At 42.6% G+C, this 27,819-nt stretch overlaps 5 protein-coding genes across 5 annotated transcripts; all 5 read right to left on the reverse strand.

Annotated features, from left to right (window-relative positions):
* Positions 1-2,467: 2,467 nt before the first annotated feature.
* On the reverse strand, positions 2,468-4,027 carry LOC124372944 (extensin-like). The gene has a single exon (XM_046831357.1). The coding sequence runs from the start codon at positions 4,025-4,027 to the stop codon at positions 2,468-2,470; it is 1,560 nt and encodes a 519-aa protein (XP_046687313.1).
* A 197-nt stretch (positions 4,028-4,224) lies between these two features.
* On the reverse strand, positions 4,225-4,854 carry LOC124372940 (protein TRACHEARY ELEMENT DIFFERENTIATION-RELATED 7A-like). Its single transcript, XM_046831352.1, has one exon. The coding sequence runs from the start codon at positions 4,852-4,854 to the stop codon at positions 4,225-4,227; it is 630 nt and encodes a 209-aa protein (XP_046687308.1).
* Positions 4,855-4,863: 9 nt separating this feature from the next.
* On the reverse strand, positions 4,864-5,907 carry LOC124372941 (leucine-rich repeat extensin-like protein 3). Its single transcript, XM_046831354.1, has one exon. The coding sequence runs from the start codon at positions 5,905-5,907 to the stop codon at positions 4,864-4,866; it is 1,044 nt and encodes a 347-aa protein (XP_046687310.1).
* Positions 5,908-6,286: 379 nt separating this feature from the next.
* LOC124372942 (vegetative cell wall protein gp1-like) lies at positions 6,287-6,892 on the reverse strand. Its single transcript, XM_046831355.1, has one exon. It carries the CDS (start codon positions 6,890-6,892, stop codon positions 6,287-6,289), a length of 606 nt encoding a protein of 201 aa, XP_046687311.1.
* A 159-nt stretch (positions 6,893-7,051) lies between these two features.
* On the reverse strand, positions 7,052-7,675 carry LOC124372943 (extensin-like). Its single transcript, XM_046831356.1, has one exon. The coding sequence runs from the start codon at positions 7,673-7,675 to the stop codon at positions 7,052-7,054; it is 624 nt and encodes a 207-aa protein (XP_046687312.1).
* Between the last annotated feature and the right edge of the window lie 20,144 nt (positions 7,676-27,819).

Here is a 27,819-nt window from a genome sequence, read left to right on the forward strand (position 1 = left end):
AACTGACTCGGTTTTTTCAATCATCTGCGCTCGTTGATGTTCAGGAAAAGGGCTCATACACAATCAAGGAGAACCAACATTGGTATCGGAACTGTCGATTTTAACCATCGTGATTCCGGAAATTCGATTGCAATGGAGTATATTTTTAACTAAAAATGTTTATTTCCACATGAAAGGGGTGTTACCAAAAGTTAGCCCTTTGTATCTAATATATCTCTATTCGTTCCATTAATTATTGGGTGAGTTGATAAATCTCGATAATAAGATTTGAACTCTGTGAATCCGAGTTTCCTTTGTATTGCAGTTAAACAGTTTCATTCCGAGTTAGTAGTACTCTCACTAATGAGAAGATTCAACTTGAATGTTAATTTAATATAAAACTTAAAGTGTTGTTCAAACTCCAGTCAAAGCTCCCAAATCTCACGGTGTAGATTTTCATCTTCACAGGGATACTTGTTTTTACTGCTAGTTTTGTTAAAAAACTTGTTTTACTTAGGCCAATGTTTTTGACAATCCACAGTTTTCCATGTGACCCCAAATTTAAAAATGCTTCACTAATGGAACTCGATTAGCCTATTTTGAACTAGAGCTTAATACTAAATTTTAAGTCCATAGACTATTCAAATGGAAGTGTAACCTTAATGGGGTTCTTTATACTAAATATTTGAAGCCCGATACTTTTAACTGTACCACGTGTCGACAATACAGTACTGACCCCAAACGCAATTAATACTTACAGTTAAACAGTATATCTTTTACTTAAATTCTTACAAACTGTTCTTATCTGGATATTTATTACTCTGTGCTCAACACAGCTGTATGTAGAAACCAGTTTAAATAAAAAAGTTTTGTTACCTCTCAAGCTTACTGTATGCTTTTTAAGACATTGAATATAAAAGAATTGACAATAGTGATTAAAATTAATTAAGCATTTAGTTGTGATGTCATAACACACTATTCAACGAAGAACAAGTTTAAATTACGTTCCGCAGGACTCTATTCAATTTAATTATTATTATTTATATGCTGTAATACAACTTTAGAAAACCAGTTTGGCATTGCCCATGAACAGGGATTTTCAAAATTATGAAGTGGGTCCACATGATGTTAACACGTTGGTCCCTATTGAATTTCACCTCAAAACTTTTATGTCTCAATCTGGCTTAGTGATTTTTAGGATCAAAATAGATTTAATTTAAATAGAATAGGTGTAGTGCGATACAACGTGTCAGATTTTAACTAATAACGAGGACGTGAAGTTTTTACTTTGTTATAATACACGATGACAAGTGGGGACACACCTGGGGGGGTTTTGGGGGCCCCACGGGGGGGGGGATGATGAGAGGCTGCATTAAGGTCCTACGTCAGTTAATATTTGCTGCAAGCTCTTGCTCACACAATATTACAATTTGTATGAAATTTAAAAGTCCTGAGGCGGTCCTTCTTTTTATTTCTACTGTTAAGTCTGAGAGTTAAGTTCAATTTGAGTGAAATTAATATGATTTTTTTTTACAGGCGGTATAATCATATATGTGGATATAAAATACCACTAATAGATGTATTGTTTGTTTGTAGTAAACCACGTCAGGCGAGTTTTACCAAATTAAATGTAGAGTTTTAATGAATCGAAACGTGGTTAACCTATTTTGCTTTTTGTTCTGTTACATTTTTAATTGTGTGTTTTTATATGGTTAATACAAGCATATTACAAAGCCGTACGTTTCGTTTATGGGTGGAGGTATCCTTTAAGGATTAATTTTATTTTTTTAAAGATGTTTTAAAGGTTATTGTTTTAAACTGAAGTTTTCAATTGATTTATAAATGAAAATCTCTGATGTACTTTATGAAGTTCAGCTCCAGTGAATTTTAGGACGGATCGGTTATGGATAGTATTTTTAGACGTAATTCAGGATAGGCGTTAAGTTAACATCGAGTTCTTGAGTTCTATTTGTTATAGTGAATAAAAATAGTCCAGCACGAAAAGGTCAACGAAAAAGCTCCACGTGGCAACATCTTGAAATACGCACTAGCTTCAAGAAATCTTAAAAGTCCCATATTACAAAGAAATTTTAGTTACACTTCTTTAGATGTTTCGTTCTAACGTAGGTTGGACTAAGGAACTATTGTTTAATTTTACTTTAAGCGGGGGATTTAGGATCTGTGTGTTGGCACGGCGTTGGATTACTTTAGGCGTGTGTATGTTCTTTGTCTCGTAAGGTTTATGTCATCGGTAGGTTGGTCTGGGTATGCCAATTTTTATGTTTTTATTAGGTGAAAAGGATGATCACACTTGAAACTGTTGAAACATTGCGGTATTTCATCACTAGGTTTGGGTTTGCACAATTCATCATGTGGCTTTTTTGTGAGACTGGGTGGTGTTGGCCATGTCTCTGTTCCGTTTCTTGTTTCACCTGAACGCGGGTGAAGGTTTTTCGTGGGTTTCGGAGGTGTGGTGGACTCGGGTGATTTATAGGAGTGCTGGCTTCATATGTAAGTAAATATGGTGGGTGTGGGTTGTTGGGGGGTGGTTAGGGGAATTGTCTGATCTAGTGGGGGGGTGTCGAATGGAATGGTGGGAGGGGGGGGGTGGGGGGGGCGAGGTGAGGGGGGAGGGCATGGGGTGGAGCTGAATGGGGGGTGGGGAGTCGTGGGTGGGTGCGAGGGTGGGGGCGGGTTGGGGTGGGGTAGGGTGGGGAGTGTGGCGGATGTGTGGGACGGTTGATCGTCGGAGGTGGTGGTTGTGCAGGAGGTAGGTAGGCGACGGTAGATGGTTATGGCGATGGGGGAGGGAGAGCGGAGGGGTCGGTATGGGTAAGGGAAGTTTGGGGAGGGTGGGGGGAGTGGGGGGTCCGGGGGGGCTGTGGTAGCGGGAGTTTTGGCCTGGTGGGGGGGGTACGCGGAGGTGGGCGAAAGAATGGTAGGGTGACGGTGTGGAAGGGAGTGGTGGGTTGGGGGGTGGGGGTGGGGGTGGGGGGGACATGGGTTTGTGGGGGCGGGTGGGTATGGTTCTGGGTGTGGAGGACGGACGAGTTTGGGGGAGGAGGGGGTGATGTAGAGTTGGGGTGCGGGTGGGAGTGGACGCGGGGGATCGGGGGGGTCTGGGGAGAAAGTGGGAGATGAAGGGGAGGGCGGGGGGTGGGCGGGGTGAAGGGGAAGGGGAGGAGATAGAGGTGTTCTTAGGGGGAGTGGGGGGGTGTAGGGAGTATTGTGGGGTACAAGATGGCGGGGGGGGTTGTCGGGGGGAGGGGGGGGGTAGCGGATAACAGTAGGGTAGGGTGTTGGGGGGGGTCGGGGGTGGTGGGGCGGAGGTGGGGAGGCTGTAGCGGGGTATGAAAATGGATGGTGGGGTGTGGGGTACTGTGGGTGTGCGGGGGGAGACGAAAGGGGGTGTTGGGAGTCGGGGGGGGGTGGAAGGGGCGTCGGGGTGGGGAACGGTATTGGTGGGGATGAAGGGATGCAGTGGGGGCGGGTGGTGGGGAGGCTGCGAGGGCGTGGGTGGACGTGGGAGTGAGGGGGGGGGGGGGTCTGTAGGGTGGTGGTTCTGGTAGTTGGGGGGGGGTGAGGGGGGGAGGGGTGGGTGTGGTGGATGTGGGGGGTGGAGTGGGGGTGTAGCCGTGGGGAGTTGGGGAGGGGGTATGGTGTGTGGGGGTAGGAAGAGGGGGATAGCGGGTGAGAGTGAGGGGGGTGGACGGATGTTGGGGGGCAGTGGGAGGGGTGGTGGGTTGGGGGCGGGGGCGGGTGAGTACGTTGTTCGGGCGCGACGGGGCGTGTTGCCGGGTTCAAGGGGCTGGGGGTGGAGGGGTTTGGAGTTGGAGTGGGGTGAGGAGGGTAGGGGTGTGAGTGGGGTGGTTTCGGACAGCGGGGGAGGAGAGTGCAGGTTGTTTGCGTAGGCCGGTGCTGTTGGGTGAAGTGGGGGGTGAGGATAACGCAGGTGATCTGGTGATGGACGGGCGTGGGGTTGAGAGGGGGGAAAAGTCGTGCGGGGCAGGCTCGGTGATGGGGAGATGCTTGGTGTTTGCTTTCGCATAAGGTAGATCGGTGGGCGGGATGCGGGTGGGGGGTGTGAGGGATACCGGAGCGGAGGGTTTGGAACTGGAGGGGCGGGTGGAGGAGGGGTGGTGGGGGAGGTGGTGTCAACGCAGTGCGTGGTCGGTTTTGGGGGGGGGGGTGTGGAGGAGGTGGGGTGGGGGGGGTGGATGTTGTTGTGGGGGGCGGGGGTGGGGGTTAGGGGTTGTTGTACGGAGGGGGGGGGCGAGCGCGGTGGGTGCTACTAGTGGCGGGCAGAAGGTGGTAGGGGTACCGTGAGGGTTTTCGGGGGGGGTTTGTGGAGCGTGAGTGGCGGTGTTGGTGGGTGGGGGGGTTGTGGGGGGGTGGGACGAGGGGGTTTCGGGGGGGGGGGGGGGGGGATGTCTTTGGGGGGGGCTGGGAAGGGAGAGTAGTGGTTAGGGGTGGCTGTGGGATTGATATTGGAGGGGGCTGAGGGGTGGTGGGGGTCGGTATGAGCTTGGAGTAGAGGGATGTGGGGGGGGGAGTATGAGGGGGGAGCTGAGCGCGGTCCCGCGTGGTTGGGGGAGGTAGAGGGATTGTGGGCTCGTAGTGGGGGGGGAGGTAGGAGGGGTCGGATGGAGGGTGGTGGTGGGGGGGCTTGGTGTCAGGGGCGGGGGGGGGGCGAGGGGAGGGGCGGTGGAGGGTGTTGAGGTGGATATGGGGATAGAGAGCAGGGGGGGGGGGTTTGGGGTCGGGGGAATTGGTGGGGGGGAGGGGGTGGGAGTGGAGGGGGGGTGTTGTGGTGTGGGGGATTGGAGGGGGGGAGGGGGAGGGGGCCGTGTGGGGTGGAGAGTGGGATATGGGCATAATGGTGGGTTAAGATTGTGGGGTGGGGGGGGTGTGGGATGTATGGAAGGGGGGCTGGGCTGTGTGGGGGCAAGGGGTCTCGAGTGGGGGGAGTGGGAGGAGGTGACGTGGGGGAGAGGGCTTGTGGGGTGGGGGGGTGGGGGGGGGATGGAGTAGGAGGGGGCGTGGGGGGGTGGGAAGGTGCGGGGGCGGGTGGTGGGGTGTTGTGCGGGTAGGGTCGAGGTATATGTTGTGGTCGGGGGGTTGAGACGGGGGGGGCACGCTAGAAGTGTGTCTGAGGGTGGAGTGAGACTTCACTAGGATGGGGGGAGGAGTGTACAAGTGGTGGTAAGGTGAGGGGGTGGAGGGGGGGGGGCACTTGTTTGGGGGGATGGGGGGGGGGGGTGGGGGGTAGGCGGGTGTGGTGGGTGGTGGGGCGGATGGGGGAGGGCGGAGTGGAAGTGTGTTTGGTGAGGGGGGTGGGGTGGCCGGTGCGGGGAAGGGGGGAGGTACGGGAGGCGTCAAGGGAGGGTGGTGGGAGGTGGAGGCGTGGATTGATGGGTGGTGCTGTTGGGACTGGGGGGGCGGGGTGGGGTGGGGTGGGCGGGTGGGGGTTGGGTGTTTGAGTGGGGGGGGGAGGGGCGGAGTGAGAGTTGGGGCGGTGGGGGGGGGAGGGTGTGGGGATTGTAGGGGAGGTAGGGGGGGGGTCGGGGGGCTGGGGGGGGGGGTGTATTCGAGGGGCACGGTGGTGCAGAGGGGTGGTGGGTGTGTTATCAGCGTGTCGATGCGGATGTTTGGTATTGGGGGTGGGAGGTTGAAGGGACTGGGGCGGGTAGTAGGGAGGCATTTGTGGTGTCGCGTTGGGTGGGTGGAATGGGCGGGAGGACTGACGTGAGGGGGGGGAAGGTGGACGGGTGGGGGCGGGTGGGATTCGGGGTGCGGGGGGGGAGTATGTGGAGTGTAGGGAGGAGGGTCGTTGGGGGGTGGGCCGGCGTGGTTGGTGTAGGGCGGGGGGTGGGGTTCGGTACGGGGGGGGCTGGTGTGGCAAGGTGAGGCGGGCAGTGGAAGGGGCATGGGTCGTGGGAGGTGAGGGTATGTTGGGAGGGGGCTCGTGGGGGGGTGGGGGGGGTGGAGTGTGCGGGGCGGTGGTGGGGGGTGAAGATAGGTAAGTGGGGAGTGTGGGGGGGGGCGGGGGGGTGGGTTTGGGAGGAGGATTGGGTGGTTGGCTGGAGGGGCTTGATGGGGGGGCGGGAGGGAGAGTGCTGCGGTGCTGCTGTTGGTGAAGGAGGGATTGAGGACGGGGATGGGCGTAGGGGGGGGTGGGGGGAGAAGGTAGGGAGGCAGATTTAGAAATGTTGTCCGGTCGAGGGGGGGGGGGGCCTATGTAGGTGGAAGGTGGGTGGGCTGGAGGGAGTTAAAGGATTTGTTAGTGGTGGGTTTGGGGCAGAGGGGGTTAGGAGGCGAGCTTGGGGTTGTGGCAGGTTATGGAGGGGGAATGGGAAAAGTTGGGGGTGGGGGAGGCGGGGTTGAAAGGGTGGGACGGGGGGTTAGGGGGCATGAAGTGAGGGTGGCGGGTGTGTGGTAGGGGGGTTTGGGCGATGGGGTGGTGATAGGTGGGGGATGGGTGTGGTGGATGCGGGGGGGCGAGGGATTTTGGGGTGGGCTGGAGGGGGGGGGCTGGTCGGGGGTAGGGGGGCAGGATGGCGGGGTTGTGTGGGACTGAGGTGGGGGGGTGGGCGAGGGGAGGGTGGCGAGGGTGGGAGAGAAGTGGGGTGGTGGGGAGGGTGCGGGGTCCGGGGTGGGATGGGTGGGTAGTTGTATACTGTGTGGGCGAGGGGGTTGTGGGGGAGTGTATGTGGGAGCAGGTATTGGGGGAAGTGGGGGCGCGCAGCGTGAGGGAAGGTGGGGGTGTAGGGGGGGGGGGGCAAGGGGGTGGTGGAAGGGGGGGGGGGCTCGTGGTTGGATGCGACGACGGGGTGGGTGTTGAAGGGGGGGGGGGGAGTGGGTCGACGCGGGGGTCGGGGAGGGGGGGCAAGGTCGGGGGGGTTTGTGGATGCATGGTGGAGGAGGTGGGGGGGGGGTAGGTGGGGAGGGGAGGGACCGGGGGGGGGGGGGGGGGAGGTGGCGGGGTGGTGAGGATATCGGGGTGGTGGGGGGGGGGGGGGGGTGGTGAGGGACACGGGGTGTAGTGGCGGGGATGATGGTTGTGCTGGGCGGTTTAGGGGTTGTAGGGTGTTAGTTTGAGACCCAGTGGAGGAGTAGATCTGGGTGTGTGGGCGGTGCTGGTTGGTGGTGGCGGGGGTAGGGGGTGTGGAGGTTGGGGTGAGAGGAGGAGGGGGTCTTGTGTGGTGGGGTGGTTGTGAGTGTGGAGGGGGAATGTGGGGGAGGCGGAGAGGAGAGGGTGGCGAGTGTAGGAGGTTGTAGGGTGGGTGGGGGGGGGGGTGGGTGCGCGTTGGGGGGGTGAGTGTGGGCGGGGGGGGGGGGAGTATTGGGGTTGCGGGAAGAGGTAAGTGTAGAGTTGGGGTGTTTTGGAGACGATGGGGGGCGAGGTGTGCGGGAGGTGAGAGCGGGTTGGAGGTTGGCGAGGCCTTTTGTGGTATGCGGGAGGGGGGGCGGCGGTGGAGGGGGTCGGGGAGGGGGGGGGGAGGGTGGCGGGTAGGGGGAGTGTGGGCGCTGGGGGGGGGAGTGGGGTTAGGGGGGGCGTCGAGGGGGTCGTGGGGGAAGGGGGGGGTGGGGGGGCGGGAGTTGTGGTGGCGGGAAGAGGGGGAGGGTTGGTGGGTGTTGAGGGGGGGAGGAAAGAGGGTCGGGTTGGCTGGGGTGCTAGGGTGGGGGGGTGGAGCATGAGGGGGGTCGGAGGAGGGTGGGTGTGTGTTGGTGGGGGGAGGGAGGGGTAGGGCGTGGTGTGCAGAGGATGAGTGGGGTGTAGGGGGGGGAGAGGGCTGTCTGGAGTGGGGGGTGGGCGGGGAAGAGGGGGGGGGGCGGTGGAGGGGGGTGGTTGTTAAGTGGGGGGAGGGAGTGTCGGTGGGGGTGTGTGAGGGGGGGGGGGGTCGATCGGGTCTGGAGTGGGTAGTGGTGTGGCGGCAGCGATGGCTGACCGGACGGAGGGGATGTGGGGGCTTAGGAATGGAAGATGGGGGCGTGTGGTGGTTCGTGGGGGCGAGGGATTTGGGGGGGGGTGTGAGGCGAGGTATGAGGGAGATTGGTGGCAGGGGGTGGGGGTGTGTGGGGTTCCGCGTAGGGGGGGGGGTGGTTCGGTGGGGGGGGGGGGAGGGTTGGGGGAGGGGAGTGGGTGTCCGGGGGGCGTGCGAGTGGGGGGGGGGGGGGTGGGGGGAGGTGGGGTTGTGGAGGTGTAGGGGGCGTGGTGCCCAGGACGGGGCGGGGGGGGGCTGTAGGCGAGGGGATGGGGACTGGGGGGGGTGGTGGGGGTTAGGTGGGATCGGAGCGGGGGTGTTGGGGGGTGATGGGGGCGGGGGAGAGGTTTGGTGGTTGGGGGGGGGGGGGGTGGGTGGACGGGGATGGCGGGGGAGGTGGGATGGTGAGGAGAGGCGCGTAGGCGGGGGAGCTGGGGAGGTGGGGGATGGGGGGGGTATGTAATGATTGGGGGGGGGGCGGTTGGGAGGGTATGTTTGGGGGGGTCGGTTGGATTGCGTGAGCGGTGGGGGGTCGGGGGGGGAGTGGTGACGGTGGTTGAGGGTTGAAGGGGGTTGAGCGTGTCGGGAGTAGGATGGGGGCGCGCGGGGATGAGGTATCAGGGCGTCTGGGGTTTGGGGGGATGTGGGGGTGTGGTATGGTTGGGAGGGGTTAGCGTGGGGGGGTGGGTGAGCGTGCGGGGGGTGAGTGGGGGGTGGCGTGGGGTGGTAGTGGGGGTGTGGGTTTAGATGGGTGTGTGGGTCTTAGCGTGTTCGGGGGGTCTGGGGGTGCGTGAGGGGGTGGTGGGGGGTGGGTGATTGGATGAGGCGGTCTGGGCTGGGGTGGCGAGGGTGGGGGTGAGAATTGGGGGGAGTAGGGGCAGGGTGGGTTCATGCAGAGTTTGCGTGTGTTGAAGTGGCCTGGAGGCGGGGCTGGAGGGTAAGTTGCAACGAGGGGTGGTCGGGGAGAGTGTGGGGTGTCTGGGGTCATTTGTTGGGTGATGGTCGGAAGGGCCGTGCGTCTGAGGGTGTGTAGTTGCGGGGGGTGGGGGGGGGGGTTAGTATTGGGTGGGGGGACGGTGCGGGTGGGGCCAGGCATGGGGGGGGTGGGGGGTTGGGGGGGGGTTAAGGAGGTGATGAATGGGGGGGGGCGCGGGGGGGACTGGTCGGGTGTTGGGGTGGTGGGGGGTTGAGGGGTGGGTTGGGGGGATTGGGGGAGGGTGGTGGGGTTGGGGAGGAGGGGGGGGGGGGGCAGGTGGGGGGAGGGGTGGGTGTGAAGAAGGGGGAGGCGAAGAGTGTGGGCGGTCGAGATGGGTAACTGGTAAGGGGGTGGGGAGAGATGGGGTGCTGTGTGGGGGGGGCGGGGTGGCGTGGAGGGTGTAGGGGAAGTGGGGTAGCGGTAGGGTGCGGTGGGCAGGGAGGGGAGATGTTGTTGTTAGGGAGGGGGAAGGGGCGGGGGGAGGCCGGGGGGGGGGGGGGGGGCGGGGGGGGATTTGGGGTGGTGTGAAACGGTAGGTGTTGTGGGGGGAGGGGCTAATTGGGTGAGGAGTGGGAGGGGGGGGGGGAGTGAGAGGGTGGTGGGGGAGGCTGGTGTTAGTGGCCGTAAAGGGGGGGCGGTTTCGGATTGTGTGGCGGGTGTATCAGGGAGTAGCAGGGGGTAGGGGGGGGGTGGGGGGGAAGATGGTGGAGAGGGGTGTGGGAGGGGGAGGGGGTAGTGGGGGTGAGAGGGGCGGTATGGTGGTCGGGGATGCGGGGGAGTGGGGTAGGGTGCGCGGGGGGGTGTAGTGGGGATGGGGGGGTGGCGGGGGTGTGCTGGTCGGGTCGTGGGGGGGTGGGTGGGGGAAGGTCGCTGGGTGGGGGTTATGGTGGGGGCGCTTGTGGGGGGGGTTTGCGGGGGGGGAGAGGGGTAGGGGGGCGTTGTGGGGAGGGGGGGGTGGTGTATGTGGGTAGGCTACGAAGAGGTGAGGCGGCGGGTGGTATGTGCGGGGGGGGTTGGAGCGCGGAGTGGGCTAGGGTGGGGGGTTCGTGGGGGGGGGGGGCTAGCTGTGGTGCGATGTAGGGCGGGGCGAGTGTTGGGGTGGCGGAGGCGGGGGGGTCGGCGGGTTAGGGTGGGGGAGGGTGAGATGGGGGCGTGGATGGACGGCGGGTGGGGGGATGGGCGAGTTGGTATCCCGAGAGGTGCGGTGAGGTGTGAGGTGTACTCGGGGGGTGGCGTAAGGGGGGGGGGCGCGGGATCGGTGTGGTTGGATATTGTCTGGAGGGAGGGGACTGAGGGGGGGGATAGGTATTGGGGTGGAGGATGGGGTGCGTGGGTGGAGTGCCGGGGGAGGACGGGGGGGGGGTATTAGGGCGTGTGTTGAGTAGTAAACTGTGGGGAGGGGAAGAGGGGCTGGTGTTGGGGGTCCGATTAGGGTAGGGTTGGGGTTGGGGGGTTGTGTGGGTGAGCGGAGGGTTTGGTGGTGGTTTGGTTGTTGTTGTGTTTGATGTTTTGTTGATGTTATTGTGTGTGTTGCACGTTGTTATGGGGTATGAGGATGAAGTGGTTTATGAGGGGGGAGCTGGAGATACCGCGTTTACTAGTTGATTTTTTTGTGGGCATTAATAACTCTGGGTTTTGGGTTGGTAATTTTCCTCGTGAGCATTTCATGGTGGGTCGATGTGATTTGAATTAGTGTGCATGTTGGATGTATGTGGTGGTTTTTTTTTGGCATCTCATTTTTTGGATCTCTGGTCGGTACTGTTGTGTATGGGGGGGGGGGTTCATTTTGGGTTTTTCCTAGGGGGAACACTTATGGTCCTGATAGTGTGTTGTGGGGGTTTTTGTGTGTTGCACATTTGAAATTAGCTTGAATTTGTGAAATTCCTGTCTTTTTATGTTTTTGTTTTGTGGTCTTTGCGTAGTATTATTTGTATTGTGTATCTTCGTCCTTATGCTGTGTGTTGGCTGTTGTAAAAGTATTGTTTTTTGGTCAAGCCTGGTTTTGTCTTTACTGTCTTGTTTTGGGGTTTTTTTCTCGTGTAGTTGTTAGTTGTTCGGTTTTATTTTTTCGGGTGTTCCTTTCGGTGTTGTTTCGTCGTGGGATAGATTTTTTGGTTTGTTGGGGTTTGGTTTTGTGGCAGTATTAGTGGTGCTCGTTATCTTTTGGTGTTTTTGTTAATATTTTGATTAGTTGTTATGTTTTAATTTTTTATTTTCTTTAAGCGAGGTCCTGTTCTACGATCTAACCTGTAATTCGTGGTTGTTGTTTTGTTGTTCTCCAGTTTTTTTTTTTTGTTTTGATTAACATTAAGCTGTTTATTAGTGTTTGACTGTTTGATCTTTGCTTGGTATGTTCTTATGGAGTTTGCTCCGCTTTTGTTTCGTTTTTCTTGAGTCTCTGTTTGCTATTTTTATATGTTGGATTGATACTTTTACATTCTGCGTGTGATAATATTGGTCTGCTTATTTCATTTTATTTTTAGTGTCTGGGATGGGTTTGGTTTCTTTGGCCAATTTTTTTCCGTTATAGATATTGGTGGTTGCTTCCCTTTTTAATTATTGATTATAGGTTGGTTTTAAGCTAATTTTTCCTACTGTTGTGTTGGGGTTACCTCGGTAATTTGAGGCGTTTGAGCTACTTTGTTGGGGCTTTTGGGTATGTTATTTAACACGATGGCTGACGAATTAAAAACAGCACTAGTAGTGTAATCGTCTTTTAACATATAATTTCAACATTAAAGCTATTATACCATCTATATTTATAGTTTAATTTGATTCCAGCAACAGTAAAACAGTATGTTAGCACTGGTAGTTGAGAAGTAACGACGTCGAGAACAACTAAAAGTGTTATTAAATAGTAAGGAATTTTGCTAAGAGGTGTAACTACAATTTTCATTACTGATACATCTTATTGTATTATTATATAATTCTATCGTATGAATATATAGATTTTATAAAGATAAGATTTTACTAATTACTATAAATATATTTGAAACTAATAAATAAACTATGATCCACCAGTTATAATGAAAGTGTTCAAAATATGACGACAAAATAGTAACTTAATTCATATAAAAGTTGTAAATATTTGCATGAATTTGTAAAATATGAACCTTCGTAGGAAACAATGCTAAGATATAAAATTAATACAAAAGGCTTATCTCCTGTACAAACGTCATTTGGCTAGACTGATGTGATTGGAGAAGTCAACTTTGTAAAAAAGTGTATAAACAAAATTACGAGTTTCTTATTTAAGTTTTAATGTTTTATTTCATTTCATAATTATTTTTTTGTGTATTTTACATGAAATCATTGGTAAAAATTCAAGTAGAAAATCTCCTTGTTGACACATCTAATCCAAATTTATTAAAACTGTTTTACTATTTAATCACCAAACTTAGGAAGTTAGAGTTTGTTCCTAATTATAAATGTTGTACTTCACTCGAGAGTAGATTTTTGTTTGTCTTAATGAATGCATACAAATAAAGCACAGCGCTTATATCCAGCCATAAAGTAAGGAACAAAAACACGTTAGTTTATTCCTTAGGTTCAAGAAAACTTCATTTCTAAATAATTTTTCCATGTGCAAAGTTATTGTACATTAAGAGTGATTATGGCTATACATGTTATTCTAATAGAGTTAAAGGAAGTAACTTATACACTAATCCAAAACATTGCCAAAGGATATTTATATTATCAATTCTTTCTTGACTATAAATTTTATAAGCACAGGAGCAACCGAGACCTAATTTCCGTTGTATAATCAGAATTTCTTTTAAAATTGGCAGAACCAAGAAATAATTCATAATTTAGGTGGTGATCAAAATAGAAGGATACTATAAGGGTCTTATTTTTTTAGCTTAACACAATTTAAAACGATCCCTCAAATATTGTATATAAGTTTGGTATATAAACTACGGGTCTAATTTCTCTGAAGATGATATAACTATTCATAATTTGTGTACCTCTTTATTGTAATTCTAACGAGCAAATAAAAGATTTGATTTGAAGCTAAAAAAATTATAGTTTTGAAAATATTTAAAATTTTGATGACCTCCATCAGACCTCTCCACCAAAAATAGCGCGACTGTTGATCAATTACTTTCTTGGGAGAAGTGTTTTCAAAGATTTCAGGTAAAATCAATACTGTATGTTTTTACAATGCGAATTGACTCTCTGCTCCTGGACTAAAATTTTAATAAAAATAAGGGAACTTTTCTATCGAAACTTACCATCTCTTTCATATCCTAAACTGTCGTGAGTAACGTTCTATATTCGTTATATGTCCGAAATAATAAAATTTTTGTATTTTTAAATAGTTTTTGTAACATAAACAGTTTTTAAACAGACACACTGGACAAAGGAAGAGGCGCAGAAGGAAGTATATCGATGTGATTAGTAACAGAAGAAGCAAAAATTATGCATCTCAGTGAATTTTATTCGTGCATTTCAAACGAATAACATGACAACCAGATCTTCATTTTCTGTACTGTCTCAAGTTATCTGTTCACCTTCCCATCATATTTTGATCGGGTCAATTAGGTATTATGTCAGTATTTTGGGGTTACCATCATGTATTCATTTCATCGTCGGTGAACTAATTTATACCCTTCTTATTTTTAACCTTACCTTTTATTTTTAATAGTGCTGCCACAATAAAAAACAAATAGCAAGGCTGAATTCTATGTTATTTGCGTTTTACAACAAGTATCACTTTACCCTTTCGTTTAGTAGTAATAGGCAAATATTTAACTTCTGTATCCAATACCCATGATTTACATTTGTTGAACTTTGAATTTTCCATAATTCCAACTGTCTAGATATTGTTCTTTAAATATAATTGTATTGATTTATCCTGAAAATCACTACTTGCTTGAATCTGGGATTAGTGGGGAGTTTACAGAAACTGTATTAAAAAACTAAACAAAAGATTAAAACACCACACCAGAGATAGGGTTGAAATATTTGAAGGTAAGACCTGCTGGGGGTGATTGCGATGTGCCACCCCAAGCGGAAATCACAACGCACAGTTTCCAGGAAAAAAGCAGAATTATTTTTAAAGCTCGGATTCCATCACATAAAGACAATGTTTACAGACCACTCATTTGTATAATTTGTAAACAGTTTTTAAATAATTCATCGACATAGTACACAGTCGAATTTTTGCATGAAAATCAAATTTGTATTTGTATTTACAGACTCAAATAATTTTATTGTTAGGCATTAAAGTAATGACTACCAAAGAAAATTTGATTTTATATATATTATAACATATATATATAAATATTAGTATAACTGTGATTAAAATAATTTTTTATGAACTTTCATTGCTTAATTTTTTATGCTTATTTCATTAATACCATAAATATGTAGAAAATATAGTATGAATATATCAATTTAATTATGGATTACCTAATTTCAGTTTCAATTATGCTATAATTCCGTGATAAAAGCCTGTTAAACCTAGTTTGTATAATTAGCTCAAACTTTGGAAAATACAATGAAATCGAATTAAATAAATAATTTAATAAAATACAAAAAAAATGTAATAATAAAAATGTAATAAATGTAATAATGGATAGCTAATTGCAAGAGACATAAATTTGAATAATGTAGTAAAGGACTCTTACAATGAGATGTATCTGCTAGGGTTAACCGTAATCAAATTTTTTTAAATACCCCAATCTTCCATTTAGGGTTAGTGGATGAAGTCCTCACACTCACACACACACACACCACACACACACACACACACACACACACACACACACACACACACCACACACACACACACACACACACACACACACACACACACATTTATGTACATAAGGTTATGAAAGGGAGCATTTAAGACACGTGGCATTTTGATATCCGTGAAGAATCATCGTACAGAGATTTGACTTGTTTTTACAAAATTAAGAGTTGCACGGCAACAACACACATTTTAATTAGAAGCATCAGAAAGATCCATCCGAAGGTCTTATGAAACGTATCTGATTGCTGATAGGATAAAATAACATCTCGTGAACACAGCTGGGCAGTGGAGAATTGAGAAACATTAATCGAGTTGTACCAACAGTTTCTAGCAGCAAAAGCTGCCTAAGAATAACGTTAACAAGTGTATGTGCAGACGGAAACAGGAACTTAGTAGTCAAAACTTTGAGTCCAGAAGTCGAGAGTTAATTTGCGCTTTTAAGCAGACTACCTCATTTTTCATAAAACGAACAGAAATTTCCTCTAAGAATGTAATTGATTGTTAGCTGTTGTAATTCTGGTGGAGGTTGGAATGGGAGAGTATCAAAATATGTTTTGTTTTTTTAACACATTTAAAATCAACCGTAAGATTCGTATATAAAGTTTAAATCAGCGTCAGTTAGCTATGAAATTAAATGAAAATTGTTTTTACTAAAGATACGCAGTTGGGCCACTCTACCACTCAACCTCATATTGTGTACAGTACATTAATTTATAATAGTTAAAATAAAAAAAGAAAAACTTTATAGATATTGCGATAAATACAAGAAAAATCCAAAACGAAGATCAAGAAGCAAAGACACATTCAATCACTGTAACACACCGATTGACCACGTGACCGCAACAAGCAGCACCACCCGTCACCCCCACAGGCGCCCTAGCAGCAAGCCCCTAACCCCCCTATAGTAGCCTGTGGCTATCGCCAGACACTGAAAGTAATGTCTATATAGATGTCTGGGGTGATCGTATACATGCTGAAATAGTGATAGTATACATGCTGTAACAGTGATCGTATACATGCTGAAATGGTCATAGTATACATGCTGGAATAGTGATCGTATACATTATGAATATGTATATATTAAAATTACTGTATAATTATAATTATAATTATAATGTCTGCATGTTACAAGAAAAATGGGATGTTATAAAAATTGTATAAAACATACGTATACAATTCAATTTTGATAAATAACACATCTTTAGTTTTTGTTATTTAAAGGGTTGTTTAGATCGTTACTTTCTAAATTACATACATAAATACCTGCTAATTCTATCAGAGTTTTACTAATCCAATAGATATTTCCCAACTAAAGACAATTTACTTACACGCTTCACATGCACAGGTGGTTGTGTTTTTGTTTATGTGCCTATGCGTGTATTTATTGGATTACCAGCGGTGTTTCGTTCAACTGTTAACTTCAAACAACAACCGGTGTTTTACATGATATTTCAAACTTGTAGTCACCCACAGTTATTATAAGTGTAATATATACAATATATAGACCAGTAATGGTAACATACGATCAATCGGTTCATTCAATATTTGGGAAAACCATTTTATATCGATAGATTTGTAAATCAGTTGTTTTGTTAATTTGATTGCGTTCCTCAAAGGAGAGAAATCAATTACACAGTTTCATTTAAGTTTTTCATGTTGTTTGTTTAACATTGAATTCAATGCGAAATTTTTTGAAAATATTCAACATCAATTGGTTATTACTGGGTCCAACAGTTGCTTTTATTAAATAAATAAATAAATTCATTATTACATTAATTCACTCGAATATTACTTTTACAGAAATTACGATTGATACAAAAATTTCAAGTCAGGTTAGTTCGTCCTCAACATATCGCATGATATTAATCAATAGTAGTGAACTAACGAACTATCATCTAATTAGACCTCTGTTCTGAGCGAACTGTTTAACTACCATTGTATATTAATTGTAACAAAGAGCCAATACGAATCAGAAATGAACACAATTGTTGCAGCCATTGTATTGTAGTGTATACTTTGACCTAAATCCGTATTGTGTCATTATCAGTTACATTGTTCTGCCAGAATTTTCGCTGCAGTTGAGTGATGAAAATCTACATATTTTTTCAATGAACGCATTAACGTCTAATGTGTGTGCGTAACTACGTATTGTTTGTGCTGTAATTCAGTTAGGTGTTAATTACTTTTATTTTATGTCCCAGATTTTGTTTGTAAATTTGTCATGGAGATGGTTCCAATATGATGTCGTGATTTTTATATAAAGTTATTTATAAATGTTTCTCTGACGATAAACGTAATGTAACGCTCACATAAAAAAGTAATATACTTTTTAAAACACAAGTTTATCGTACCATAAAACTACATTTCATAATACATCTTCAACATTTATTCCACTTGCTCTATGACCAATTACTTCTTCTTCGACGTTAAGTTATTTTTGCCAGTATTTTTATCCTCATCAATGTTTCACTTGTTCAAAAAAAAAAAAATCGAAATCATCTACCAACTCCAGACAAAAGTATAAGGCCTTGAATTTTCAAGCAGGACCAAGATTTCCTTTTACAGGAATCTACGTCTTTTGTTCAGAACCGCTTCTTTAGAACTTGGTCCATGTTGAGCAGTAATCATTAAAATTAAGGTCATTGCTTGTAATAAAAAATCCACCAGAAAAAACGACGTTTTTTCCAGAGCACACAATGATATTGAATGTGAAAGCGTTTGTGTTTGGATTTATTCAAGACTAAGAGGTTATGTTCTGCCAATTTCATAGCCTGTTGCTTTAATTCTGGGTGATAAGTTACGTATATTTTGTATCCAGGAAGATTTGAATCAATTTGCCAATGGGCCAAAAAGGATCAAGGAACTATAAATATTTTACGTTTGCAATGGTAGGAGTTTAAGTACCATCTAGAGAACAATTTTTTGTGTTTTGTGATAAACCTTTATACAGGAGAGACCTAAAAACGTGGAAAATTCTGGGAGAGAGTGGTTGTCTTGAAACTTCTCTCCAAGAAGTTTTATTAGGATTGTACTAGTCAAAGGCTTAGTAACTATAGATAGACGACGTGAACACTATAGTCATTATTCAATGTTTTTTCGTATTTTTATGGGATACCTTCGTTAATTGCATCATCACCACACACTTCAAAACTCTGATAATAATGTCTGCAGCCAACATGTTTCTTGCTTTCAAAACCCATATTACTACCACGTGTCTCATCTGGTGAATGAAATCTGTAAAAGAAAGAATTCCATACTCTTTGTTTAACAGAGCAAAGAGCATGTACTCAGACAAAGATGGGTTGAAAAAATGTATAACGTTTAGTCGGATCTTACGAAAAAGGAAAACTCAGTCAGTTATAAATACGTAATTTTAATACAAATCGTAGAATATCTTGAGTCAGAAACGAAAATAAAGAAATATTTACGGATATCTCAACCCTGTATGTGCTTGTTTAGAACACATAATACTCTTTGACAAAGTTTCGTAAAAACCAAAGGAAAACATTGAACACAGAACTAAAAAAATGAGTTCATACACTAAAAAATCATGTATATGTAACAAAAAATACATAGGCCATACATAAAGACCACTGAATGTAAAAATTAAAGAACGTAAAGAAAATATGAATTTCAAAAGTCTAAAATTGCTTAACACTGCTGGTCTTAAAATCATCACATGAAATGTGACGAAGCCAACATAAAATACCACGAGGAGAATTTCTTTAAACGCTAACGTATTGAGGCTTCATACATAAAATTAATAGATTAACAGCTAAGTCAATCTACGGTTGAGTTAATGCTACCGAAGGTACCAGTAAAAAAACAGCGACTAACTCGGAATTATTAAAAATATTAACAATCAAACAATCCTCAACTAACAAGATTCGTACAAACGCCATGAAATTGTGGACCAGAACGAAAACATAGGGCCAAATGCGGCTGCTTTTACCATTTCATCTCCCAACTTTATCTCTTTCCTGCCCCTCCCCTTTGATGACACGCCACGATACCAAAGGAAATATCGACATTGACTTTCTTGTTAGTGTTCAACAATCGCTTGTTTAGGTGCTATGTTTGCTTTGAGCTCTTATACTCTTTGCAGTAACAACGCCTTGGTTCATCTTTTGCTATCTTAACGTTAAGCTGTTGTCAGTAATGATAAAATTTTTTATAGAAACTACATACCCACTTGTTTTAGGTTTTTAGTACATGTTTATGAATTAACCGTTTACAACTTGAAAAATAGGGTACATTTCAATCTTTGTACATTTTGTAACGAAGGCAAATGTTCGATATACTATTATCATTTTAAACCATTGGATTATCAAGTTCAAAGCCTGAGCCACCAAAAATTTTTACTACGCGACTTTCATGTTTACTTATCACGTTAACAGAGACAGACGACGCCTCACAGTACAAAACCGCAACAATAGTAGTCTGACTCACTTATTATAGGGTCGCAGTGAGGGCGTTAAGTACATGTATTATAATCGGGTTTGCTGAAAGATCGCTAAACCACATACCAGTTGTAATGACTCTGTAGGTTATAATACAATACAAAAATACCCCTACCAGTTTTTAAAACATAATATAAAAATAACGAAAACTACTAAACCACATATAGTCATACACAAACAGGATATGGGAACTTGAAATTGAATAGTCACCCAGTGTTACCACCTGAGGAGAAAACTACCTTGGTAAATTACCCGACCAAGACAAAAGCTTAAAAATTGAATGAAACTGTTGACCTTAGTAAGTCATAGTAGGGAGCATATAGATTGCATTGTGTAGATTCGGTATTGTTGACATTCTTTATATTAAGTTTTGTCCATCAAAAGTTTTTAAATGCATGAAATTTGATTACCCCTTTAACATACGTTTATTTATAATAGTTTATCGCGTTGAGACCAAATCATTTTAAGAATATAATTAAGCAATGTTTGAAATAAATGTTTGTTCTTAAAGCAATTTTGAAATTCTCTCCAGGAACTAGTTTGTACGAAACCAGTAGAAGAATAAGAAAATAATGTGCAATCAATCTCTTCCACTACTAGCTCACAAGCTGCCAGAACGATGAAGTGGTTACCTCGTTTACGTGAAGTTTTACACATTTTTGCTGCATTTCTCTTTCGAACTTGTAAGTATTATTTTTGTACCAACCTGAATACCCATTTAAATATCACATACCTTTGGGATACCAGTTGATTGTAATACTATTTTGTTAAACAGTTCGTTTTGTTCAATATTGTTCTGTGACAAATCTCGGTTTGATACCCACAGTTTGGCAACTGTTTGTTAACTGAACAACAACAATAGACCGTTATGTGCGGCCTGATTATATCACTAATGGAATTTAATGTTCAATAGCTTCACCTACTGAGTTTTAATTCTTCAAAGCTTAATAGGCAACATTATATTGTTTATTTAATTGGCCAATATTACCTTCGCTGCCTTATCCTGGGCTTTGTGTTCCCTATTCTCCTTGGAATCTTCAATCTGTTTTACATAACTGATGGCGTATACTTGTTCAATTTTCAAATGTGTTCAACATTTTAACCAGAAATTAATGATTGACATATTACATTTTAATAGTACATGTGAATATGTTGCTACTAAAAAATGTTTACCTATTTGTAGTTTAAGTCCTAATTTTTGCCCTTGCAGAGGCATTAGACTGACAAGTCGTAATATTAGACGATTTTGACCTTGCAAACTAGTCACATGAGGCTTATTAGACATTATTTCCAGATTATGTAACAATCTAAACTTAAAACTATATAATTTTAATTGATCGATACCACACTTTTTTTTATGGATTACATTTTATAGAGTAATATGCTAAAGTATGACAAAAAAATGAGCTCAACAGCTTTTACTGTGCAAGACAGCTTTTACATACATTTTTAAATTATTTTACTTTGTTGTTCTTGTTTAACATTAATTTAACATAGACCACGACTTGGATTTAAAATGGGAATTTTATTTGCTTACAGTATTTTTTGACAATGGTTTTGAAAATGACAGGATATTTTCTGGAATATACTCTAGCTGTGAAGAAAGTAATAGTGACAATTGCGTTTCATTAGGAGCTTGTTTTAATTACAGTGTGCTGGGAATTGACATACAACGTGTTTGCTGTGAACCCTGACTCATGTGTTTACAATATGCCCGTATGTGTTTATTTTAACCGAAAGTTCTTTACTCAGCTCTTGCGTCTAACAATGATGAATACTAATTTTGTGACAAGGCCGGACTTCAAGATAAGGTTAAAAACTTGTTATGAAAAACACATTCCTAGTAATTATACTTGATATAATTCTAGACTAAATATGTAATCAAGGGAATAGTCAATATGGTCAGTAACACATTATCATTGCCTCAATAATAACACAGTGCGTAATCCTAATTTATGTCAGAAAATGACGAAAAGTATCAAGAGATATTTTATGAGGATCTTAACAAAACTCAAGCACGTAACACTATGAGTCGAACTACGAAGTTTTCCAAGGCCATAAAATACATATAGGTCTCGCAGATTTTCCTCGATATGCATTGGGGCATATTTCTAAAATTTTTGACATGATAATAAAGTAAATATTTTATCTATCTGGATATATAATTTATCCATCCAAAGCTCATTATGCTTATTCAAATTTTCAGTAGCACCATAAGCTCAGAAAATAAAAATAATAGGAAAAAGAACATTTACTTAATATGTTACCTACATTACCGTAAAAAAATATCAAAACCACAAGTTTATCTAGGGCGAAATATTATACTCTTTCACTGAATGAACGTTTTGTTTCCTATAGTAACTGTATTGCGTTTGGGGTTATGCTAAGGGCTGGGGAAAGAGTTAAAGTAAGGAAATACGATAGAGCTTCAAAGGTGAACATTTCATATTGGTTTGTGAACGAGTGAGTGGAAATTAACTGTTTTATGTTTCACCTTGGCCTCTATAATGTTCGTGTAAGTAAACGGAAGATCCGTTTATCATTCCTTTAGTATATTCCTACAAACTTTCACGCTAAGCAACACGTGCCCTGGATCTATAGTAGTTGGTGTTTGTGGATACTGATTTGATAAAACTAGCATTATGTGCTATGGTGGGAATGTTAACTCTTGTTTTAAACCCCTCTCTTAGTACAGTGCCTGGAATCTGGCAATGCAACAGACTTGACTCCTGGATCTGGGCTGATGTTCGTCTGAAGAGATCCAATAAAATATGTCGACGAAGAAGCTCAAAACGAAACCTTTATATCGTTTTTACATCAGAGGCACAATGTAGTGTAATCTAGGTGAAAGGTGCTTGTATCATTTATTTATTCTCTCAACGGCAATGCCAATATACATAACAAAAACACATTGTGGAATACATACAACAAACTTAAGTGCTAGAACAAGACAAGATTAGAATTTCTTTGAATGAATACTAGTAGTTAATAAATTATAGAAAGGTTTACATAACTAAAATTGCGTGATTATTACATCAGCAAAATTTACAAAACTAGAGAATGGTAAATCATAACTATAATGAATCTAAAAATAAATGGTAATAGAAATAAATAAATAAAAAAATAATTTATAAATGGTAAATGGTCATCAGGTGCACATTTATCTTAAAGCACGATGGAGCAACCGTTTTGAAATTCTTCGTCACCGGCTTTTTTCGCATCTCTTCAGACGAACATGACTCCGTATTTCAGCAGTCAAGTCTGTGACAGAGTCAGATTTCAGACGCTGCTCTTATAGGAAGCTGAACTGGAGCTATACTAAACATTCACATAGCATTACGATACTAGTGTACTTTGTTTATAATCATACATTTCACAGCAATAACGCGTTTGTGTAAACATGAGCTAATTAAGACTAAAGGAGCACGAACACAATAATCTAAAATAGATGGTGAGAGGTGCGTCTAAATTCCTCTACACTCCACACTAATCAGTGTTACCAGTTTTCCGCTTAAGAAAATTACTTATCAGTCTAATCATCTGCCTCAATAAACAAACATCACTGTTTGCCCTAAAAAATACACGACCATAACTATATAGTAATGACCATATCCACGCCATAGCAGGAACAGTTGGTGGTCAACAGCGATATGGCAACACCGCCTCAAACGTCATCGGACTATTTACGTGCGGGCTCCTGTAGTTACTTTCACATGTACTTTGTAAAGTGGAAAAAAACATCGGGCATTTTCAATAGATGGTTGTGATGCGCTTTCTTGACCTAATGTTAACCATGAAAATTCTTGAGAACTCAATACTATTTTTATAAAAACCTGGGTAACTTTATAAAATATTTTAGAACATCCCAAACGATATATCCTTATAAATTCTATATAAAATAAAGTACATTAAAGATGTATTCCTGTAAATAATCGCACACGAAAAAAACTATTCAAAATTAATGCGATTTAGAGCACAATTGAAATTTACACAGTCATTATTCACACGCCGTTATTAAAAAAAAGAGATAATTTTAACTATTCAAACCCTTTGAAGCTGTAACAAAAGAATAAGGATTTGGGTCAGAGAATCAACTATATGAAAATGGCTGTGACAACACTGTTCATTTCTGAATGTACTGGCTCTTTGTTACAAGTATATTTTATGTTAGTAATTGCACTATAAAATTCATGTATAACTAATGCTAGTCTTGTAGATACAAATCTTTGCTCGTATGTATTGATGTGTTAAAACAATAACTATTTATTTCCTGCATAATAATTTTTAGCTATTCATAAAAAGTACTAACAATATTGAAATAGATAGGTTGAAAATAATTATTCATAACAACAATCAAGTACCATCGTTTTGAATGGTTCGATGTTTTATTAAATTAGTTGACAAAGTGATATGGCTTATTTGATCACTTTTCTACTGACTTATAAAAATATTAGTGCAAAAATTCAAGCAAGTTACGTTGTGCATAAGGAGTAACAAATTAAACTCACCGGGAAATAAGTTCAGTTCACGTTTTGTTTTATAAACGACAGTAAGTTTTTATAAATAAGATAATTTAGTCTCATTTTAAAACACATGCTAGCTCTACCTTTACTGGTAAATAGAATTGTATTAATGGGTAAAACATTGGTAAAATTTCAGTTTCATTTTCACTACGATCTTGTATATCAGAAATGATTTCTTCATTTTCATTGTTATTGTGTTCTAAAAATGAAATTAAGTGTTAATTGTAACTGAAATAAAAAATTAAAATCTAGTTTAAAATGTTGCTAAATATCTTGTAAACCCAGTATCATTGCTTGTACATATCTCGTTGTACTGTATAAAATTGGGAAACTTAATGCATCTTTTAAAAGTCAATTAATGGTTTTGACGTTTCTTAAAATAATTTGTATTACTGTATGTTTTACGCAATTTTCTAACGAATTTAAGGTAAGGCCAAATTTAATTGATTAAACTTGATAATCATAATCAACAGAAAGACTTATTTTCTTCCATGATTAAATTACACTACAGTTGTTTTTAGCTAGAAAAGACCTTATCACTTTATTTTTAATCCTTTAAACATACATCCATAGCCCGCCAAAAAAAGTAGTCACTTCAACAAGTAGCGATAGTACTCTCACTGTCACGGCTGAATAGACACTTAACGGAACAGAAAAACGCACTGACATCAAAATGGTCGTGATAATCCCGCCCCTAGGAGCTACAGAGCAAACACACTGATGCGCGACATTCCGTGACGCGAATCGAAGGTCCTTTTCCCCAAAACAAGCAACCATATACAAAATTAGACTTGTTTTAAAGTAGATGAAATCTTATATGAAAGGAGTAGGTTTGTCGCGTAAAAATGAAAGACTTAAATTGCATGTCAATGTTCATCTACATTATTAAAATATGGCGCAATTTTTAAATAATGTTAAATATTCTGAAAGTAATCCAATTAGTAACAACGTGTACTAGGGCAAAATATTTTCTTGTGGTTTTGATAAAAATATCCATATGCCATTTCCAGGATGATGATGTTTCTGTTCACAATAACACTTCATAACTCTAGGGTGGGTAAGACATAGGCGTAGTGTTGAAATTTATGGGGAATACATTACTATAACTTAACCTATCACTAAATATTCAAACTATTAGGTTCCAGTGGCACTGTTCACAAACCTGTGGTTGTTTATTTATTTTTAGATGTCAACGATATGGCTTTGTACCTGTAATACATAACGTTACATACCAATTATACAGCTCATTCAACACCATGTATTAAGTAGAAAAAAAATCAATAAGTTAAATTATATAGAGTTACGTTTTATGCTAAATTACGTGCAACTAATTTAAAAAGTAGTATTAGAATGAATCTATGTTGATCGGAAACTAGATTATTGACAGTAACTAAACTAATACATATACACACAAATATTATATTTTCACTGATATCCAAAACGTTTCAGAAAATATTACCTCACATCCTGTAGATTGCCGTAGAAGAAATCCATGACGTAGTACAGCTTGTTGGACAAGCGCTGCATCCTGGCGGGTATTCCTGTATACTCGTACATCCTAGTGTATTAGTACATGGTAAATAGTGCCAGCAAAGTTCTCGAAGCCTGGTTCCAGACGGAGTTCTAAGTCCACCGCTGCTAGCAGTTCCTAGCAAACCAGTCTGGAGTTAGCAGCTAGTGGAGAAAAAAATACGGTTGGAGTGGGAATTGTTGCTTCAATGTGAATGTTGAATTTAGACCCAGTTCACTTTCCAGGAAACTGTAACAGAATTGACAGTTTGTTCGATGTCACATATGTTTGTCTGGAGAGAAATAAAGGTTGACGTCGTAGAAGCATAAATGAACTCTTTACATATTTTTGACATCAGAGAAAACGAAACTACAAAATATAGTGTAATATAGGTGAAGAGTATTCTCAGTGTCTCATAAGGTACACTATGATTAAGGTGAACAGGAGCTAAACCCTACATTCACAATACATTTGGCATACGGCGTTTTGCTCGCGAGCTATACTACGAACCAAAAATGTTAAGAGGCGTGAAAATGGCTCGAGAACCAATAAAACCTTCAGTATAAAATTTGATAAGTTTGGAGTTATCGCTTGCTGATAGGAAAGTATTGATATTTAATGTATATTTAAGGAATATGCGAGATTCCTTAGAGTTAGTTCAAAGTATTATGTGACCACAACCATACAGGTTTAATAGTTTTGATGATAAGCCTTAAAATAATATCCAAAGATCTGAGCATTGGAATTCCAATACTCGTCGATTCATTCATTTAGAATGCCAACTATGGCTAGACCAAACCTACAGGACGAAGTACTGTTTTTTACCTTTTCGCCTTCTCCGTAGTAGCTTAGACTCTGTCAGGTTGGTATAATGTTATTTTGTGGTATTTTGATAATATAAATACTTAATTTCATTTTAAAGAGTTTATGTCTAGGTCAGGTAACAACAGTTATTTTTGGATAAATTAGCTTAATTTAGGTTAGATCTTGCGATCGTATACTAATAATCACTTTCATATTTCAAGAAACTTCAAAAATACTTACAGATTTACTAGTAATAAATATTACATTATACGAGTTTTAATTTCAATTTAAAACAATTATTTATTTTATAAACAACTTACGTTTTCTCTAAGAATATTTAAAAAATGATATTTATCACCAATCATAATTAATTTCAAAGATGCGATTATAATATGTAACATTATATCAAACGAGTTAATATAGATGAACAATCATTTGATTCTTGCAGTCTTAATTTCTGGTTCCCCAACCAGACACAAAGGAGTGACAGTTGGGTCGCACTTCCTCAGTTTATTTGTTTGAAGTTCGTAAAATGGAATGAAACAGAAATTTAATTAAGATGTAATCTCTACTGAAAGCGTCGTGTCCCTCATAACGAAATCAAAATCCAATCGGACAAACACTAATAACTAACACCATTGCAATCATAGTATATCACTTTTATAAACCTTTTCATTAAATTCATGCTTGTTTATGAAATTCAAGAAGGACTTTTCTAATTTGATATTGAGAGAGTTAAATCAAAATTGGAGGATGGAAATTAATGAATTAAATTTTGAAATATATTACGGTTAAAATATAGATTGCCAGTACACTATTATTAAACAATTAGAATAATCTCTATTAGTTACTAGAATTAGTTTCATATTTACAACACTGAATGTCTCTTAATCTATATACATTCTATTATTGGCAATGTACTGATATGCATTTTGTACTATGGCATTCTTATGAGTGTAGAGTAAAATTGTGTGTTTATTGTGTACTTCATTAATTAATATATTTACCATCATAAATTAATACCATTACAAAATTTTATCAGTTATTTGTTGTAATTGTTTTATTTTGAATTAGGAAATTAGGAAACTAAAACTGATATTGCAGTTCCAACCAGTGTACCTAACCAAGTAACACAATAATTTAGCCAAATTTTGTTATGTATTAAAAAATAGCAACTGTTTACCAAAATAATGAGAGCTGGTTCAAAAATTCTGACATCACATACCACATTATTACAACAGAAGGATATTGTTTAATAAGCAACAATTGTTCCAGCCTAAAACGATTGTATTTTGCTTCATATCACATAACTGCTGATATAAATAAATTATACGTGCATAAAGGGCAAAATCATGGTGATCTTATTACATCGCATCATGCAATTGTATATTACTCTGACTATTTGATAGTTGTAGTGCAATAATATAAAACTACTGCAATGTAGAATAGTCATCTAGGTACAGGCGTAAATCATAATTGTTTAATTTTTATATACAAATCTTTGGGACTTTTTATTTATTAAAAAGTGTACTTGTTACACTTACAAACAATTATTGTTCATCGTTACACATAAATCAATATATTAACGTGAAAAGGAAACAGTACAATTTACATTAGTTGACATCAAAGAATAAATTAAGTTTAGGTCCGAAGACAATCGCGTGAACTGGGATGAAGCTAACATAATACATCGGAAACCTATTTTCTTTAAAAGTAGACAAATCAAGAACATTAAATTGCCAGTTCACCAATTAGTTAATCATTAATAAAGTTATACCGCTTTGGTTGCCAATTCTTAAAAATGAACTCAAAATAAACTATAAG

The sequence above is a fragment of the Homalodisca vitripennis genome, unplaced genomic scaffold (assembly GCF_021130785.1).
Source record: "Homalodisca vitripennis isolate AUS2020 unplaced genomic scaffold, UT_GWSS_2.1 ScUCBcl_4412;HRSCAF=10560, whole genome shotgun sequence".
NCBI classification, from domain to species: domain Eukaryota; kingdom Metazoa; phylum Arthropoda; class Insecta; order Hemiptera; family Cicadellidae; genus Homalodisca; species Homalodisca vitripennis.